Here is an 18,868-nt window from a genome sequence, read left to right on the forward strand (position 1 = left end):
TTGTTCATGGATGTCACCCCCTCCTTGTCGGTGACAGTTTGTGACTGGCTTTAGCCTGTTCAACCCCCATTTGAATCGTTGTTCTATGGTTATCCAATGGAATTGTAATGGGTATTACAATTACTTACTGGAGTGGAAATCCGTTATTTCGTCTTACTCTGCAGCTTGTTTCGTTCTACAGGAATATAATTTTACTGATGATCACTCACAAACCCTCTCTGGGTTCCGTGTTTTCTGTCGAAATTGGGTTGGCCCCGTGCGGGCCACTGGTGGCATTTGTACGTTGGGCCGTACAGACGTTGCTAGCACGTGGATTCCTCTTCAAACTACATTGGAAGCGGTTGCTGTTAAAGTCCACCTGGACGGTTTGCAATCTTTATCCCCCCCCCTGACAGAACACCTACACCTGCTGGCATAACAGCCCTTCTTCTGCAACTTGTTCCTCCCTTCCTCCTTCTCGGGGATTTTAATGCTCACCATCCCTTTGGGGCAGTGCATTTCCATCTAGACGAGGTCTTCTCATAGACTAGTTTCTTGCAGACCACGACTTGTGCCTTCTTAATGATGGCTCCCCTATTCATTTCAGTGCCAGTCATGGTACCTTTTCTGCCATCGATCTTTCTCTTTCTTCTCCCTCCCTCTTCCCTTCATTACACTGGTCGCCACACGACGACCTTTGTGATTGTGAGCATTTCCCATTGATTCTTTCACTCCCTTCCCGCACACCGATGGGCAGGCTACCTCATTGGTCTTTCCAACGCGCCTTTTGGCATCTATACACTGCACAGGTTGTGTTTTCTCCCTCTTTGTCAGGTTGTACTGATGACGTCCTACATGAAGAGTGACGCGATTGTTTGCGCTGCTAGTTTTGCTGTACCTCGCTCATCTGGACCATTTCACCGCCAGCAAGTCCCGTGGTGAAGTACGGCCATTGCCATTGCCATTCGTGATTGGTGTCGAGCTTTGCAACACCTTAAGAGGCACCCTTCAGTTGCCAACCTTATTACCTTCAAACGCCTTCGTGCTAAAGCTCGTTACTTAATCAAACAGAGCAAACGGATGTGTTGGGAATGCTTTGTTTCTTCCCTCGCTCCTACTGTCCCTACGTCACGGGTATGGGCTACACTTCGCTCTCTCCAAGGTTGCCACTGGCAGACCACCCTCACAGGTGGTCCCGGATGGTCTTCGTACGGACCCGCTGATTCTCGCGGAACATCTTGCGACCCATTTTGCAACAGCATCATCATCATCAACCTCCTAACCGGCATCTTTCCTTCACCAGAAACAGTGGTCCTAAGCTTCCACCTTAATTTTCTTCTTCTCATGATACAGCTCCTGGCTCAGACCCCATTCATAACCAACTGCTTCAACATCTCAGTGCTCCACAACGGCAACATCTTGTCCGGTTTTTAACCGTATTTGGCTCCAGGGTGACTTTCCTTCGCAGTGGAGGGATAGCATCATGGTTTTGTTTGTCGTAAGCTATCGGCCAATTATTCTGACAAATGTTGTTTGCACGTTATTTGAACTGATTGTAGCCCGTCGGCTCAATTGGGTCCTCGAATCTCGGAATCTATTGTCACGTTACCAGTGTGGCTTCTGAGAGGGACGGTCTCCGATCGATCATTTACTTATTAAGCTTGGAATCCCCAGTTCGACAGTCTTTTTCCCAGCACTGCCATTTGGTTGCAGTATTTTTTGACCTTCGCAAGGCATATGACACGGCTTGATACCATTACGTCTTCCTTACACTTAATCAGTGGGGTCCACCCTCCGATTTTTATCCGCCAGTTCCCGTTCTACTGGTCGTTCAGGGTTCGGGTTGGTACTGTTCTTAATTCTCCATGGACCCAGGAGACTGGCATCCCACAGGGTTCTGTATTGAGTGTACTTCTTTTCCTCATTGCTATCAATGGACTTGTGGCCTCTGTCAGTCCTTAGGTCGCCCTTGCTCTGTATGTGGATGATTTCTGCATTTGGGTTAGTTCCTCTTCGGTGGCCTCTGCAGAGCAGCAGTTCCAGGGAGCTGTACGGCATGCCTCTGCATGGACCCTCTCACATGGGTTTCAATTCTCTCCTTTAAAATTGTGAGTGGTACACTTCTGTCGCCGTAGTACGATCCACCCTGATCCAGAGCTCTATCTCGATGCACAACAATTACCTGAGGTCCAACAGTTTCGTTTCCCAGGTCATCTTTTCAACAACTAGCTCACTTGGCTGCCTCATATCAGACTTCTGAAGGATGTTTCCGTTAACTCAGTCCTTCACCTTCACTTCCTTGCCCACAACTCTTGGGGTGCAGACAGCTCCATCCTTATCCGCCTTTATCGTGCTTTAGTGCTGTCTCGCTTGGATTATGTCGTCAAGTTGGGCTGTCTCGCTTGGACTGTGTCGTCAAGTTTATGGTTTGGCTGCTCCTTCCACACTGCACCTGCAGTATCCGGTCCACCATTGCAGTATCCGTGTGGCCACTGTTGCCTTCCCTACTAGCCCTGTTGATAGTCTCCTGGTTGAAGCTGGGATCCCCCCCCCCCCCCCCCTCTCTGTTTGGTGGTCCCAGCTTCTGGTTTCTTATGCAATCGCCGTCTGTTCCTCTCCCACTCATCCTTCCTTTTCTATCCTGTTCCCAGACCATGGATGTCGCCCATCTGATTCCCGCCCTGGGGCAGGTTTACCGGTTGGGATCCCCCTTGCGTCTCTTCACCGTGATTTTCAGCTTCCTTCTTTGTCCTGTTTTCCATGCTCCCTTCCCACCACCCCCTCTTGGTTATTTCTTCTGGCCCGAATTTGGATGGATCTCTGCTGAGGTCCAAAAGAGTCCATCCCCCCATGGTGTTCCGTTGGTTTTTCCGCCAAATTTTATGGGAGTTTCGGGATGTTGTTTTTTACACCGATGGCTCTAAATTTGTTGACCGTGTGGGATATGCTTTCATGTCCTCTGTTCGCACGGAAAATCATATGCTGCCACCTACATGTGGGGTGTTTACTGTGAAATTGATGGCAATTTCCCAGGCCCTTACCTTTATTAAACAGTTCCAACACAACCGCATTTTGTTATGTACGGTCTCAACGAGTGGCCTTGTGGCTGTTGACCAGAGTTTTTCCCGCCATCCCTTGGTCTCGGCCATCCATGACCATCTCGCTGATCTTCACTGTGCTGCTTGTTCCGTTGACTTCCTTTGGGTCCCTGGTGATGTGGGTATCCCAGGTAATGAGCTTGCTGATTGTTTGGCTGGGGAAGCAGTCCCCCCCCCCCCAATTCTCTGTAACTCCTCCTGCAGTGGATTTACGGTTTCACATCAAATCAAACTTCGCACAATCATGGGCCAACTCTTGGGTGGCTACCTCCCTTTCTAATAAACCTCGTGTGATTAAGGTGACACCTGGCCCGTGGTGTTCTTCCTTCCACCTCTCTCGAAAGGACTCAACCAAACTGTGTTGTCTCCGCATTGGCCATACCAGACTGACCCACAGTTTTCTTTTGCGTAATGAGCCACCTTCACTTTGTGGTCGTGGAGCCTTCCACTGAGTAATCCACATTTTGGTGGAATACCCCCTTCTTTTGGCTCTGCATACTAAGTACAGATTTCCCCATGCTTTACCTTTAACGTTGGATGAGGATTTCTGGATAGTCGAACTGGTTATCAGTTTCCGCCGGTAAAGTGGTTTTTATTCTCAATTTTAAGGTTTTTAATCTCACTTTGGTGTTGGGGCATGGCAGTGAGGGTTGGGCAATCTCCCACTGTAAGCTGTGTTTGGAGATTCCCGACTCCCCTCCTTGGCCAAGATCCTCTTTTCTTCCCCCTTTTACTCTGTTGTTATCACTTTTTAGAATTTGTTAGTCTCCTTTTGCCATATACACTTCTACATTCTAGCGGTTGAACGCTTTCAAATAGCAGGTAGTCTTGCCCCTGCTGCTTCAGACGTGGGATACTTCCTGCCTCTAGCATAGCCATGGGGTCGCTCTCTTGCTGACAGCACTCATTTTAATTTTACTATTGACGACACGACTGCTGTTTTACGTTTTTAGCCTTTTCCCTTTTATCGTTCTGACTGTCATGAGATGTCAAACTGTCTGAATGGACCACATTTGAAACAAGGGACTGATGACCTTGCTGTTTGGTCCCTTCAACCCCAATCAACCAATAACCATCCAGTCAGATATCCAGTACAGAAGATGTGAGCGGAGACAGTAATTAAGTCAGCTCAGTACCGTGGTCACACACAATGCTGTGCCTTACAATCACATTCTCGTCTCTGTTCGGCGATCACCCAGATAATGTGCCATGGTTTCCTTTCTACGAAACACACAGGTATGGTGTGCTCTAGTTACCTCACTGTACTTGAGGCTGGAGGGGCAGGTGTCAAATGTCTACCCCTTTGCCAGGGCTGCAATTCTCTCCGGCATTACCGGAGACCACTCCAGTGAATCACATCAGTTTCCTTGCACTAGGGTGCGGCAGATTATATTTCCTATCTGTCTATTTGAGTCTCCAGCATGTTCCACACCGTCAGTATTGGTGTGACGATTAGCTCCAAGTATTATTTGTTACCCTCTGTCTCTCAGATTCATGTGCTTCATATTAAGACTTCCTTTTCTTTTTGGAGTTTCTTGAATGTGTTACATTACTGGTAACTCAACAATTTATAAACATTGTTCGTGAAACAATATTGCCTAGCCTGTGTAATCCATTTTTTCTTTTAGCGGTAGCCTGTACTGGAATCTTCTGTCTGTTTTGTCCAGCTTAATTTAACATGAAAATTGATGTTTGAGGAAGAAGTACATCACCTCTGCTATCAAGAGACATTACATGCATATATGGTTCTGTTTGCTTTACTCAGAAGCAAATTTTGAAACAACTCTTTTGTAAGTTTTACAGTATAGCTGTTGTAATTCCTGGCCATCTCCTTCATTCTCTCAGGCATCAAAAAATACTGTATGTTAGTTATCCACTGTTAATCTAAATGGCAGTTTATCAAACAACGCCTGTGTATCTGTGACAAGCTTCATGTGTTTTTCATTGTACGAGGGTCGTTCAATAAGTAATGCCTTAAATTTTTAAAAATGCCATTAATATACATAGACAGATGTCCTTGTTGGTGCCTCCTATTTCATGGTTTTTGTGTGCCATTGCAGTTTCGAACTGTTTTGGCAGATGGCAGATCAGTAGTACAGCGTCAAAATGGCGTCTGCATATGAGTTCCACTACAAGCAGCATGCTGTTATTGAGTTTTTGTGCACAAGAAGAGAAAACGTGGTGAACATCCATAAACGTTTGTGTGCAGTGCGTGGCAATGCTGCAATTGATAGCACAGTTGGGCAACGGGTGGTGAAAGTTGCACGTTCAGGAAATGCAGAAACAAGCTCCACGACCAGCCACACTTGGGACGTCCTGCCACAGCGGCTGCTCCAGACATGCTGAATCGTGCAGATGCCATTATTCGTGCCGACCGGTGCATCAAAACTTGACAGTTGGCTCTACAGTTGTCGGTCAGCATTGGAAGTGCGTCTGCAATGATCAGGACTCTCGGCTATTCAGATAGCGGTGCTCCCGATGGATTCGATTAACGCTCACAGCGGGTTACACGATTAAAAGAAGGGCCATTTCATCTGAACTATTAGAGCGTTTTGAGACAGATGGAGACGCCTTTCTCTAACGGATTGTTACGGGGGACGAAAGCTGGGAGCACCACTTTGTGGTAGAAACAAAAAGGCAGTCCATGCAGTGGTGTCAACCTTATTCGTCACAAAACAAGACATTACAGACAAACCCCTCTGCCAGAAAAGTCACAGTGACAGTCTTCTGGGATTGTGATGGCGTCATTTCTGTGGGTGTGATGGCAAGAGGGTCAACCATCAATTCAGGGCCATATGAGAAGACTCGAACACGAGAACCGTTACCGACGTGTTCAATCGGACAAGAATCCAGCAGAAATCTTGCTCTAATATGATAATGCACGCTACAGTCCGGACCTGGCACCCTCGCACTTCCATCTCTTTGGGTCGCTTAAAGATTTTCTATGGGAACAGACTTTGACGAGGACGAGTGTGTCAGTCTTTCAGTGGACACGAGCAAGACGTGTCGATGTATATCACCAAATTCTGACTCTTAACAATAAATACATTATGGGGAAAAAAGTGGGGCATTACTTAATGAACGATCCTCGTAAGTTCACAGAACTTGTCCGATTGTTTCCCTTATTTCCCCATCCCCACCCCCGTTAGTGATATTCAGCTTCCATACATTATGTTCCAAATAACCTCACAAGCAAGTCACAGCTTGAACTGCTTCCAAAACTCTGCCCGGCAGTCGTGCTGTCAGTGCAGCACAGTCGCTGTCCCCTATGTTCGGGCTGTGGTTTGCGCCCCACTCTGAACAGCCGCCCCCTGTTTGCAGTGCGGGCCGTGGCTCCAGCAGGCCCAGCCCTGCCACTCGGCCACTCGGCGACCCCGGACGCTCTCCTGCCGCGGCTGCCCGCCACACTCCGCCGCCACCAGACGACGCGGCCGTCTCTCGCCTGCAGTGAGTGCTGCCGACTTGTACACTCGGTGCCGCATCAACCAAATGTTACACTAAAAAGATCTAATTTAAGCATTTTTGAAATTTCCGATAAAGCTGAGCTTACAGTTGTCACGAAAAATTATTTCTTCATTTAATAGGTGTGTTTAATGTAACTGCTGCTGTTGATGGTGTTTACATATCTTAGAAATTAGTTCCGAAGGAAGTGGGCTAGGAGCCACTGTGTCAGTGCACTGTTATTCAATGAAACCTACATGTCACGTGAGTGAGTATACAACTGTTTTGAAGTTCTCACAGGGAACCTCTTGAGTGCGAGATCACAAATTCAGTCTTCAGTGAGGCTCATTGGGTAGTATTAACAGTTGTGATGGGGAAAAATATTAGCTGCTAATGTTTCACCATCTTCATGAGGAGGGCTACAGAAAGTGAGTGTCTGTGATGTACAGAGATAAACCTCCTATGAGACACACGTATTACACATAACAAAATAGACATCATCGACGTTAGAGAAATGTTCAGGACAGATAATTAACTTGAACTACAAGCACCAAATGAAAAACAGCGCGTCCCAGTGGTCACAAAGGTTTGCACCATCGAGATCGGAGGTGAACACTGTCGTGGACCTTAAGCCATGGAACTGGTCTTCCTTCGAGGTGCACGTTCAGATAATGCGATAATACGTTTTATAGGCACAGAAAAAACAAAACATCTAGAGGCAAAATCTTCCAATGATACAAATTACAATATCGCACTCCTTTCAGGAGGGATAGTTTGCTCTGAGGGAATATGATTTTTATACGCAGACCAGGAACGACCAAAAGAAACTTGCTTTAACCAGCCATTGGTGAGAAGCAGTGCTTATAGTACAGCTGTAGTTCTCTTATGCCTATTTTCCTGCTCTCGTTTGCTTTGAGGTAACTGTTACCTACTGCCCTTCCAAGATGGCGCACACGAGAAACAATCGTAGGGGGCAGAGCACCTCCAGCTTGTCGCAGCACAACAAATAGATTTCCAATAAATTTACCAACTAGATTAACATTCGACATGGTTGTGTACTGCTGCGTTAAGGCATTGATCTTACGAGAGTGAGATTTTCACTCTGCAGAGGAGTGTGCAGAATTTGGAAGGTAGGAGACGAGGTAATGGCGAAAGTAAAGCTGTGAGGACAGGGTGCGAGTATTTGAAATTTCGTTACCTGATTTTTTTTTTTTTTTTTTTTTTTCAGTTTTATAGCACTGTTTCAAACTATGCCAGTAGTATAGGCTTTGATATGGGACACCACATGTTTTTGACTTGAAAATATTTCGACGCGTTTTTTTCTGAAAAATATTTCGACGCGTTTTTTTCTGAAAAATATTTCGACGCGTTTTTTTCTGAAAAATATTTCGACGCGTTTTTTTCTGAAAAATATTTCGACGCGTTTTTTTCTGAAAAATATTTCGACGCGTTTTTTTCTGAAAAATATTTCGACGTGTTTTTTTCTGAAAAATATTTCGACGTGTTTTTTTCTGAAAAATATTTCGACGTGTTTTTTTCTGAAAAATATTTCGACGTGTTTTTTTCTGAAAAAATATTTCGACGTGTTTTTTTCTGAAAAAATATTTCGACGTGTTTTTTTCTGAAAAATATTTCGACGTGTTTTTTTCTGAAAAATATTTCGACGTGTTTTTTTCTGAAAAATATTTCGACGTGTTTTTTTCTGAAAAATATTTCGACGTGTTTTTTTCTGAAAAATATTTCGACGTGTTTTTTTCTGAAAAATATTTCGACGTGTTTTTTTCTGAAAAATATTTCGACGTGTTTTTTTCTGAAAAATATTTCGACGTGTTTTTTTCTGAAAAATATTTCGACGTGTTTTTTTCTGAAAAATATTTCGACGTGTTTTTTTCTGAAAAATATTTCCACAAAGGTTTTTTCTGAAAAATATTTCCACAAAGGTTTTTTCTGAAAAATATTTCCACAAAGGTTTTTTCTGAAAAAATAATTCCACAAAGGTTTTTTTCTGGAAAAACGTTTCCACATATATTTTGTAAAAAATATTTTTGTCTTATAAAATTTCCACTTGAATATTCTGTTACATATTTCCAATTTCCTTTTTAAAAATTCGCCGTTCGTCTTGAGAAAACTGTATCGACAAGACTGTTTTCATGATTTCCACATGTTTTCCATGTAAAAATATTTACATAGTTTCCGCATAAAAAATTTCCACATCTTCCCACTGCAAATTTTAAAACATTTTGTATAAAAGTGTGGTCCTCTCTTTAAACTCACATCTTTTTGCGCAAAAGATGGCAGCCACTTTTTAGCAGTCACTTTTTTGCGAAATTGTGGCGATTTTAAGTAAGGGCAGCGGTATGGCACGAACCCGCATTTTTTAGACGAAAAGACGACAGCCACCTTTCTGCAACGACTTTTCGCATCCACTCTTTTGTGGCCACTTTCTTGAAATTTCCAAGGAGCGTTCCAGTCGTCACTCGGCAGGCACTTTTTCGTGGTCGCTGTTTAGCTACCAGTTTCTTGCGAGCGCATTTTTGCAACGACTATCTGAAACAACACTCGAAAATTTTAAATGGTGTCCACCCTTTAAAATCAGACAGTTGTGTTGTGCTTACAAGTCACCTCAATTATTTACTGGTTGATAGGTGTCTCTTCAGTTATATCTATTTTACCATCCAGCAACAATCCGTAGCAACAATCTGTACCAACAACCATTATCATCAATGCATTCTGTAATCTCGCGGAAAGCATAGCTGTATTCTATTTATACAAGTGGATTTTATTTCATTATTAATTGCTAACCCCCCAGGGAAGTGTATCGATTATTCTGTATTCTCTTCTAAAGCCATAAGCTTATTGTAGTTACAGTTAAATTCCTTACCTGTAACTGTACTTACAAAGTTCTTTGTTTCTTGTGTGTTGTTATATCGTTGATTACTATGACTTTGTCTTGTGAACCATGTACCAGCTCGGCCATTGTTCCCATATTCAAAACCTTTATCACTACGGTAGTTAAGAGTGAAGCTTTGTAATTTTGGTAGTCTGTTTACCTCTGTACGTTTTGTATGCACAACCTTTTGGTCCTGTTCCTGTCCATTGAATACTGTAATCATCTTTACCAAATTCGTCAGTCGATTCACAAAGCGTGCAACCTGTTTCTACAGTATTCGTACCATCGTCAATATAAACAAGAGTGTCGGAGTCGTAGGACACAATTTCATCACCTAATCTATCGAGCATATCGTACGGCCTCATTCTAGTATTGGAAGTGGTGAAAGTGGACACAAACAGGTTGGTACGATCTTAGACATAGTACTGATATGTAACTTGGATTACACAGGTCTGCGACATAAAAATCGTTCCAAATTTATCAAGTGGTTTTCATAGTGTTTTCAACACTGATTTCAGGGAAATTGGTGAAAAAATTCCATCACGTACAGTTATTTCACAAACGTCTTCTCTAGTTTTAGCTTTTTTCGATATTTCAGCACTCTAGTGAGTTTGAATTTTGGTTTTTAGGGTCTCCGTTAGCTGTTACTTAGCCATTTTTATGCTAGATGTACGCAAAATAAGAGTAATCAGGAGAAACCAGCAGTATTTTCAGGTCAGTGCCTGTCTGCCGTGCTGCCCCTTCCCCGCCATCACCGAGCAGCGAGCTTCTGCTGTTGTCCTTCAGATCACAGTACCTCTTAACTCTGTGATATTCACGTGTTGTTGTTGTTGTTGTTGTTGTTGCTTTAAACTAGTGACTGTTTCCTTGTGCTGTGAAGTTGTTCTATGGACAATGGCTACCAGACGATATATAAATTCGCCACATCGCTTGTGCTACATTTGTGGTAACTATACCGTTAAAAAGCAACAAAGAAACATTTCCGATTTTGTTGAAAAGGTATAGTTCGCCTATTTTTGTATAAAGTTAGGTGATCAAGATAAGCCTTGGACCCCACACAAAGTTTGTTCAGTGTGTGTTGAAGAACTGAGGCAGTGGTTTCAGCGTTAAAAAGCAGTCCGTACATTTTGGAATACCAATGGTTTGGAGGAGCCCAAAACTCAGTGATGACTGCTATTTTTGTTCTTGCAGTGCAAGAAGACAGAGATTGCTACGATTCTGGCACAACCGATCCCATTCTGTTCTCACAAACTGAACTGAACGATTTAGACCTAGGCCTTTCTAAAGAATCGGCAGACTTTTTAGGATCTAGATTGAAAGAGAAACATATATTGGCTCCAGGTAGATCCTTTTCTTGGTATCGATCGAGGGAAAAGGAGTTTGTATCTTTCTTCCCTCAAGGAGGTGACATGGTGTTTTGCAGTGATGTTCCCCCCTGGACTTATGGCACGTTTCAAAATAGAATATGCTCCTGATGAGTGGAGACTTTTTATTGATTCTTCAAAACAAAAAAGGCCTTAAAGCAGTACTTCCACACAACGGCAATAAGTACGCTGCTATACCAGTTGGACACTCGGTTTATTTAAAACAATGTTACGCAGGCATTGAACTGGCTTCAAGCAAACACTGCTATTCAGACCACAAATGGACATTACGTGGTGATTTAAAAGTGATTTCAATGCCGTTTGGTCAGCAAAGGGCTATACAAAGTTCCCTTGCTTTCTCTGTGAATAGGAAAGTAGAGATAGAAAGCAACACTACATTAAAAAAGGTATGCCCTTCAGAAAAACATTACAAGTAAGGGTTCAGAACGCTGATAGGAAAAGCCTTGTGGATAACAAAAAGGTGTTACTTCCACCACTTCACATTAAGTTGGGACTGATGAAATAATTTAAGACATTGCCAAAAGAAGGGGAATGCTTCAGATAGCTTTGTGGAGTTTCCTGGTTCATCCGAGGCAAAGCTAAAGGAAGGAATCTCTGTCGGACCAGACATTAGGAAACTAATGACAGATCCCAAGTTTGTGGACAAAATGGAAACATAAGAAAAAACAGCATGGACATCTTTTAAATTAGGTGTTACAGGTTTCCTATGAAACTCGAGAGATCCAAACTAAAAGACAATAGTCGCAGACATGCTCGACAACTTTAAGAAACTGGGCTGTAATGTGAGCATTAAAGTTCATTTTCTCCACTCGCATCTTGACTGCTTCACTGAAAACCTTGGTGATGTAAGTGAAGAGCAGGGCGAAGGTTCCACCAAGACACCCAAAAAATGGAAAGAATAGATCAAGGAAGATTGAACATCAACACGATAGCGGACTACTACTGGATGATAAAATGTGGTGATCCTCAACGAGCCCACAGCTGGAGAAGCAATAAGAGGAGCTTCGACAGAAAGCGAAAGCGTTATTATAATGACTTATGAGCTTAAAGAGAAGTGGAAGTCTGTGGGAAATCTAGTTTAGAACTTACTTTTAAATAAAATAAAATTTTATTGTTACTATACCCAGAAATACTCCTTTTTTTTGAGAAAACCTGATGTTACAGAAAAAAATTGGATTGCATTTTTGAAATTGGCGTTGAAAAGTACATCAGTTATCAAATTTCAAAAAATATTTTTTTCGGACCTGTTATTTCTTCGTTGATCAGTATGACGTTAATTGCCTCTCATTTATTTCGAGTAAGAGCTCGTACCATTGCTCAATGTTGTCTATAAATTCTGTTTGTGACTAGTTCTGTTCCTGGCCGAATTTTCTCCAGAGGGGATTGCATATTTTGGACACAGCCCGCTTGCCAGCGTTCGGTTCAGTATTGTTAATGTCGTGCGTGATGTCTTGCTTTCCCTCGATAATTCGACCGTATTCTTCGTTAGACTTCTGATTACCTTCCCAAGGACTAGTTTGACCTTCATGAAGGTCACTTACTTTCCCATTCAAAGTGCCACACCTCGTAAATTTCCTGTACTGTGCAGCCTTCTCGATGGCTTTGTTGAGCTCTATAGTTTCCAGAGTTCGTACAAATGCTCACTCATCGTCACTATGGTTGCAACTACTATCAGTCTTTTCTTCTACACTTTTCGAATGTAGAGCAAACGAAAGCTTTTCCTGCTTAACTGGAAGCACAGAGTGGTACAAGCCGTGAAGCACATGCACTTTGCACTTAACGAAACGAAATCATTCGTCGTCATATTTTCTTGGCCTCAGTATCTGTACGGGATGACCAACAGATAATCGTCGTAAACATCCCTGTTGGTTATAGCCTGCCCGTGTCTATATCGCAGCTTCTTGCCTGAAACCTTGAATTTAGCAGCGTTTGTTCTTGTGCCGAAAAAGACATCTCTAGGATTCAGGGGTTATATGACATTTACGTTCTCTTTTGAATTATTCCACTTACAGCTCCATATTTCAGTACAGTTACAACCGGCGTACCCCAACTCTTGTGTAAGTTCTAAGAGATCCATGGTTTCATTGTTGACCGTTGTCGATAGTATCGGGCGAATAACACACTGGACAGCCGTGCCAGAAGCAATTGTGATACTGGTAAACTGTTTTTGTGTTTGCGTTCTAGCTGTCAACATTTGCGCCACATTTTGTAACTTCTCCAACGTTCAATGCATTTTGTACATTAGGAAACGAATTTAACCACACAATTTACTCTTCGCTGAACATTTCCTTCTTTTGATGTATGACTACAGCAATTGGGTTCAATGTATTCTGACCTGTAAATAGCCATACAAACACTAAAAATTATGTACTGGAAAGGATCAATGTTTCTAATATCCAGGAAATATCTCCTAAATTCAAGGCAGCTGCGGCGCAATATGTCGTCAGAACGAAATACTCTGAAAATTCCTTCTGGAAGTCAAACCCGTAATTTTCACCCACTTCCTGAGCGTGCCATTCTAAGAATGCTTTTCTAGCCTTACATATCACAATGTCAACACCATAGTACTTGTTTGCTGGAAGTCGCCCTACGTAATTTTGATTTGCTTATTGAAGAAGTGTGGAAAGTAACCTTTTTTCAGCTCTTTCAGACTGATTGTCTTGGAAAACCTCGCGAGATTTCCTAGGATACCATATTTACTGGGATCTAAGCCGTACTTCCGGTTTTTGTAATTCAGAAAACCGCCTGCGGCCTAGAATCGAGTGCAAAGTAAGCGGAACTTCTGAGAAATGTTGGTAGGTGCCGCCACAACTAACTTCTGCCGTCAAATATATGTAGCGCTACACAGGCATGCTTTGCAGGCAGAAAAGATAAATACTGGCGCCAAAACCTCTGCATCCGTAAATAAATTAAAAGAAAAGGTAGAAGAATGTAAACATTATGCCATGTATTCATTTGTGTTTGCTGCTGTCTCACTGAACTTCTGTCTGCCTAATAAACTACGAAGCTAGAGTGAGACAACAGCAAATGCGGAAGAATATACATATCATGTCATGTTTATATTCGTATTATTCTTATGCTGAATTGTGATAGACAGAAATGAACCTCAGCAACTGACTAGATTTTTAAATCTAAGATGACGTTGATTTCTGTGCAGAATGCAATGCACTAAAGAGGCGTCTGCAAAGATTTTCAAACGGAGAAAATTTTTCGCTAAACTCCAGTTCACAACATCTTCTCTCATACGCTGTCTATTATTTGGTTCTTGTTGGTCATTTCCAAACAAAGCAGCAGTGTAAGTAACAACAAATGGCAGTCCCTTGCCATTGTTTCCCATATGAGACAATTTCTCTTTTTCTTTTTTATTGTAAGCCACGGAAGCACGCACAAAAGCAAGCCATGCCGCAAGCGGGGACAGGTTGTAAACACTCATTGTCAGTATGCGACAAACAGTGCATGACACAGTACAATAATGCATTTTCAGCTTAGAGTGACTTAAACACCTATAACAAAGAGAACAGCACTAAACAGAGCAAAGCAAAATAAGCAATCTGTTCAAATCAGACGAAGCACGTGAAAAAGGAAGGGTACCTGTATAATGCCTGACACACAGCAATGAATGTTCAGACAACATTATTGCGTGGAGATAGCAGCGATTGCTTGTACATGATTACTTACTGATACTATAACTTTACAGTGGAGATTGCCCTGAAGATGACCCCATGTCAGGTTGAAACCGGTTGGCGACAAAATAATGTGGCTGTGAGTGTCGCTTTGATTAATTGACGTAGCAATGGCTACTTGATAAAGCTTAACTGTTAAGCCTACGACTCGGACCACACTACTGTAGCTGTATCGTCATCTATTCGGGTTCAATTGTGTCTCACGTTAGGGTGGTCAAAAACTTTTCTCTCCCCTTGAATTTAGAACCCCAAATTTCAGGTGCAGCTTAGATTCGGAATTTTTTTTTTTCATTGATTTAGTCTCATTCTTCGAGTGCGGCTTAGATTAGATTTGAGTGAATACGGTAAGGTTACTCTGAGCCTTAGGGAAGGTATTTTTAGCACTATAATCTTCAGTCCTTGGTAAATGATTTTGATCTTCATTCAGTTATTTACACAATACTGTAAAATAAAGTACACATCATAAGTCTTTGTATTGTGTGCTATACACGTATAGCCCCTGTTACTGTGTGACAGCAACCATTCGCAAAATTCATTGTTTTCTAAATTCGTATGTGTTTCCTTTGAAGTCGTGCACGGCCACAAAGTTTGGCGTGTGTATGCCTGTATCTTGTTCTGCTTCGAAATCGGAAAAGTAGTACCTCTCTTTGTAAGAGCATTTTTAAAATTTTTAGTGCCACTCCCATTGCGAGTATATTTATTATTGCAGTAACCACCACGTCTTTTTCTCCTTTGCATGTAGCATTTGTTTTCACTTACCTTCACACACCCCCCCTTGCCGTTGGTGGGGAGGCTTGCATGCCTCAGCGATACAGATAGCCGTACCGTAGGTGCAACCACAACGGAGGGGTATCTGTTGAGAGGCCAGACAAACGTGTGGTTCCTGAAGAGGGGCAGCAGCCTTTTCAGTAGTTGCAAGGGCAACAGTCTGGATGATTGACTGATCTGGCCTTGTAACAATAACCAAAACGGCCTTGCTGTGCTGGTACTGCGAACGGCTGAAAGCAAGGGGAAACTACAGCCGTAATTTTTCCCGAGGACATGCAGCTTTACTGTATGATTACATGATGATGGCGTCCTCTTGGGTAAAATATTCCGGAGGTAAAATAGTCCCCCATTCGGATCTCCGGGCGGGGACTACTCAAGAGGATGTCGTTATCAGGAGAAAGAAAACTGGCGTTCTACGGATCGGAGCGTGGAATGTCAGATCCCTTAATCGGGCAGGTAGGTTAGAAAATTTAAAAAGGGAAATGGATAGGTTGAAGTTAGATATAGTGGGAATTAGTGAAGTTCGGTGGCAGGAGGAACAAGACTTCTGATCAGGTGACTACAGGGTTATAAACACAAAATCAAATAGGGGTAATGCAGGAGTAGGTTCAATAATGAATAGGAAAATAGGAATGCGGGTAAGCTACTACAAACAGCATAGTGAACGCATTATTGTGGCCAAAATAGATACGAAGCCCACGCCTACTACAGTAGTACAAGTTTATATGCCAACTAGCTCTGCAGATGACGAAGAAATTGAAGAAATGTATGTTGAAATAAAAGAAATTATTCAGATTGTGAAGGGAGACGAAAATTTAATAGTCATGGGTGACTGGAATTCGAGTATAGGAAAAGGGAGAGAAGGAAACATAGTAGGTGAATATGGATTGGGGGACAGAAATGAAAGAGGAAGCCGCCTGGTAGAATTTTGCACAGAGCACAACATAATCATAACTAACACTTGGTTTAAGAATCATGAAAGAAGGTTGTATACATGGAAGAACCCTGGAGATACTAAAAGGTATCAGATAGATTATATAATGGTAAGACAGAGATTTAGGAACCAGGTTTTAAATTGTAAGACATTTCCAGGGGCAGATGTGGACTCTGACCACAATCTATTGGTTATGACCTGTAGATTAAAACTGAAGAAACTGCAAAAAGGTGGGAATTTAAGGAGATGGGACCTGGATAAACTAAAAGAACCAGAGGTTGTACAGAGATTCAGGGAGAGCATAAGGGAGCAATTGACAGGAATGGGGGAATTAAATACAGTAGAAGAAGAATGGGTAGCTTTGAGGGGTGAAGTAGTGACAGCAGCAGAGGATCAAGTAGGTAAAAAGACGAGGGCTAGTAGAAATCCTTGGGTAACAGAAGAAATATTGAATTTAATTGATGAAAGGAGAAAATATAAAAATGCAGTAAGTGAAACAGGCAAAAAGGAATACAAACGTCTCAAAAATGAGATCGACAGGAAGTGCAAAATGGCTAAGCAGGGATGGCTAGAGGACAAATGTAAGGATGTAGAGGCCTATCTCACTAGGGGTAAGATAGATACCGCCTACAGGAAAATTAAAGAGACCTTTGGAGATAAGAGAATGACTTGTATGAATATCAAGAGCTCAGATGGAAACCCAGTTCTAAGCAAAGAAGGGAAAGCAGAAAGGTGGAAGGAGTATATAGAGGGTCTATACAAGGGCGATGTTTTTGAAGACAATATTATGGAAATGGAAGAGGATGTAGATGAAGATGAAATGGGAGATATGATACTGCGTGAAGAGTTTGACAGAGCACTGAAAGACCTGAGTCGAAACAAGGCCCCCGGAGTAGACAATATTCCATTGGAACTACTGACGGCCGTGGGAGAGCCAGTCCAGACAAAACTCTACCATCTGGTGAGCAAGATGTATGAAACAGGCAAAATACCCTCAGACTTCAAAAAGAATATAATAATTCCAATCCCAAAGAAAGCAGGTGTTGACAGATGTGAGAATTACCGAACAATCAGTTTAATAAGCCACAGCTGCAAAATACTAACACGAATTCTTTAGAGACGAATGGAAAAACTAGTAGAAGCCGACCTCGGGGAAGATCAGTTTGGATTCAGTAGAAATACTGGAACACGTGAGGCAATACTGACTTTACGACTTATCTTAGAAGAAAGATTAAGGAAAGGCAAACCTACATTTCTAGCATTTGTAGACTTAGAGAAAGCTTTTGACAATGTTGACTGGAATACTCTCTTTCAAATTCTAAAGGTGGCAGGGGTAAAATACAGGGAGCGAAAGGCTATTTACAATTTGTATAGAAACCAGATGGCAGTTATAAGAGTCAAGGGACATGAAAGGGAAGCAGTGGTTGGGAAGGGAGTAAGACAGGGTTGTAGCCTCTCCCCGATGTTATTCAATCTGTATATTCAGCAAGCAGTAAAGGAAACAAAAGAAAAATTCAGAGTAGGTATTAAAATCCATGGAGAAGAAATAAAAACTTTGAGGTTCGCAGATGACATTGTAATTCTGTCAGAGACAGCAAAGGACTTGGAAGAGCAGTTGAACGGAATGGACGGTGTCTTGAAGGGAGGATATAAGATGAACATCAACAAAAGCAAAACGAGTATAATGGAATGTAGTCGAATTACGTCAGGTGATGTTGAGGGAATTAGATTAGGAAATGAGACACTTAAAGTAGTAGAGGAGTTTTGCTATTTGGGGAGCAAAATAACTGATGATGATCGAAGTAGAGAGGATATAAAATGTAGACTGGCAATGGCAAGGAAAGCGTTTCTCAAGAAGAGAAATTTGTTAACATCGAGTATAGATTTCAGTGTCAGGAAGTCATTTCTGAAAGTATTTGTATGGAGTGTAGCCATGTATGGAAGTGAAACATGGACGGTAAATAGTTTGGACAAGAAGAGAATAGAAGCTTTCGAAATGTGGTGCTACAGAAGAATGCTGAAGATTAGATGGGTAGATCACATAACTAATGAGGAGGTACTGAATAGGATTGAGGAGAAGAGGATTTTGTGGCACAACTTGACCAGAAGAAGGGATCGGTTGGTAGGACATGTTCTGAGGCATCAAGGGATCACCAATTTAGTATTGGAGGGCAGCGTGGAGGGTAAAAATCGTAGAGGGAGACCAAGAGATGAATACACTAAGCAGATTCAGAAGGATGTAGGTTGCAGTAGGTACTGGGAGATGAAAAAGCTTGCACAGGATAAAGTAGCATGGAGAGCTGCATCAAACAAGTCTCAGGACTGAAGACCACAACAACAACAACAACCTTCACACACTCATCAGCGCAATTTTGGCAATCAGAGAAGCCAGGGTTGTCTGCCGAGGCTGCTTCTGCGTTATTTTTTACACTTTTCGCACTTGAAAATCTTTTCACACAAATCTTTTCACACGCTCACTTGTGATTACCCATGCATTTTTTACCAAAACAGTACTGTAGTCTCGATAGTCAGTTCCCAATAATCCGAGCCCCTTTAATAAAAAAGAAAAAAATAGAGGTTGCAATGATCTACTTTCTTTTTTTCACAGACATGATAAATAATGAAAGGGAGAGTACAGCTCAGCACAAAGCAGACAACAATGCAGTCAACACCGACGGTTAGCTCGCTGC

The 18,868-nt window shown here is 42.3% G+C and overlaps 1 protein-coding gene across 1 annotated transcript in view; it reads left to right on the top strand.

Moving 5' to 3' along the window:
- LOC124743697 (poly [ADP-ribose] polymerase tankyrase-1-like) overlaps nucleotides 1–18,868 on the top strand; it is a 57,975-nt gene that overhangs the window by 29,150 nt on the left and 9,957 nt on the right. Inside the window, exon 4 of the mRNA XM_047248868.1 lies at nucleotides 6,312–6,524. Coding sequence (XP_047104824.1) covers nucleotides 6,312–6,524 — 213 coding nt within the window. The remainder of the gene's footprint in view (nucleotides 1–6,311; nucleotides 6,525–18,868) is intronic.

Source organism: Schistocerca piceifrons, unplaced genomic scaffold, assembly GCF_021461385.2.
Source record: "Schistocerca piceifrons isolate TAMUIC-IGC-003096 unplaced genomic scaffold, iqSchPice1.1 HiC_scaffold_2512, whole genome shotgun sequence".
NCBI classification, from domain to species: Eukaryota; Metazoa; Arthropoda; class Insecta; order Orthoptera; family Acrididae; genus Schistocerca; species Schistocerca piceifrons.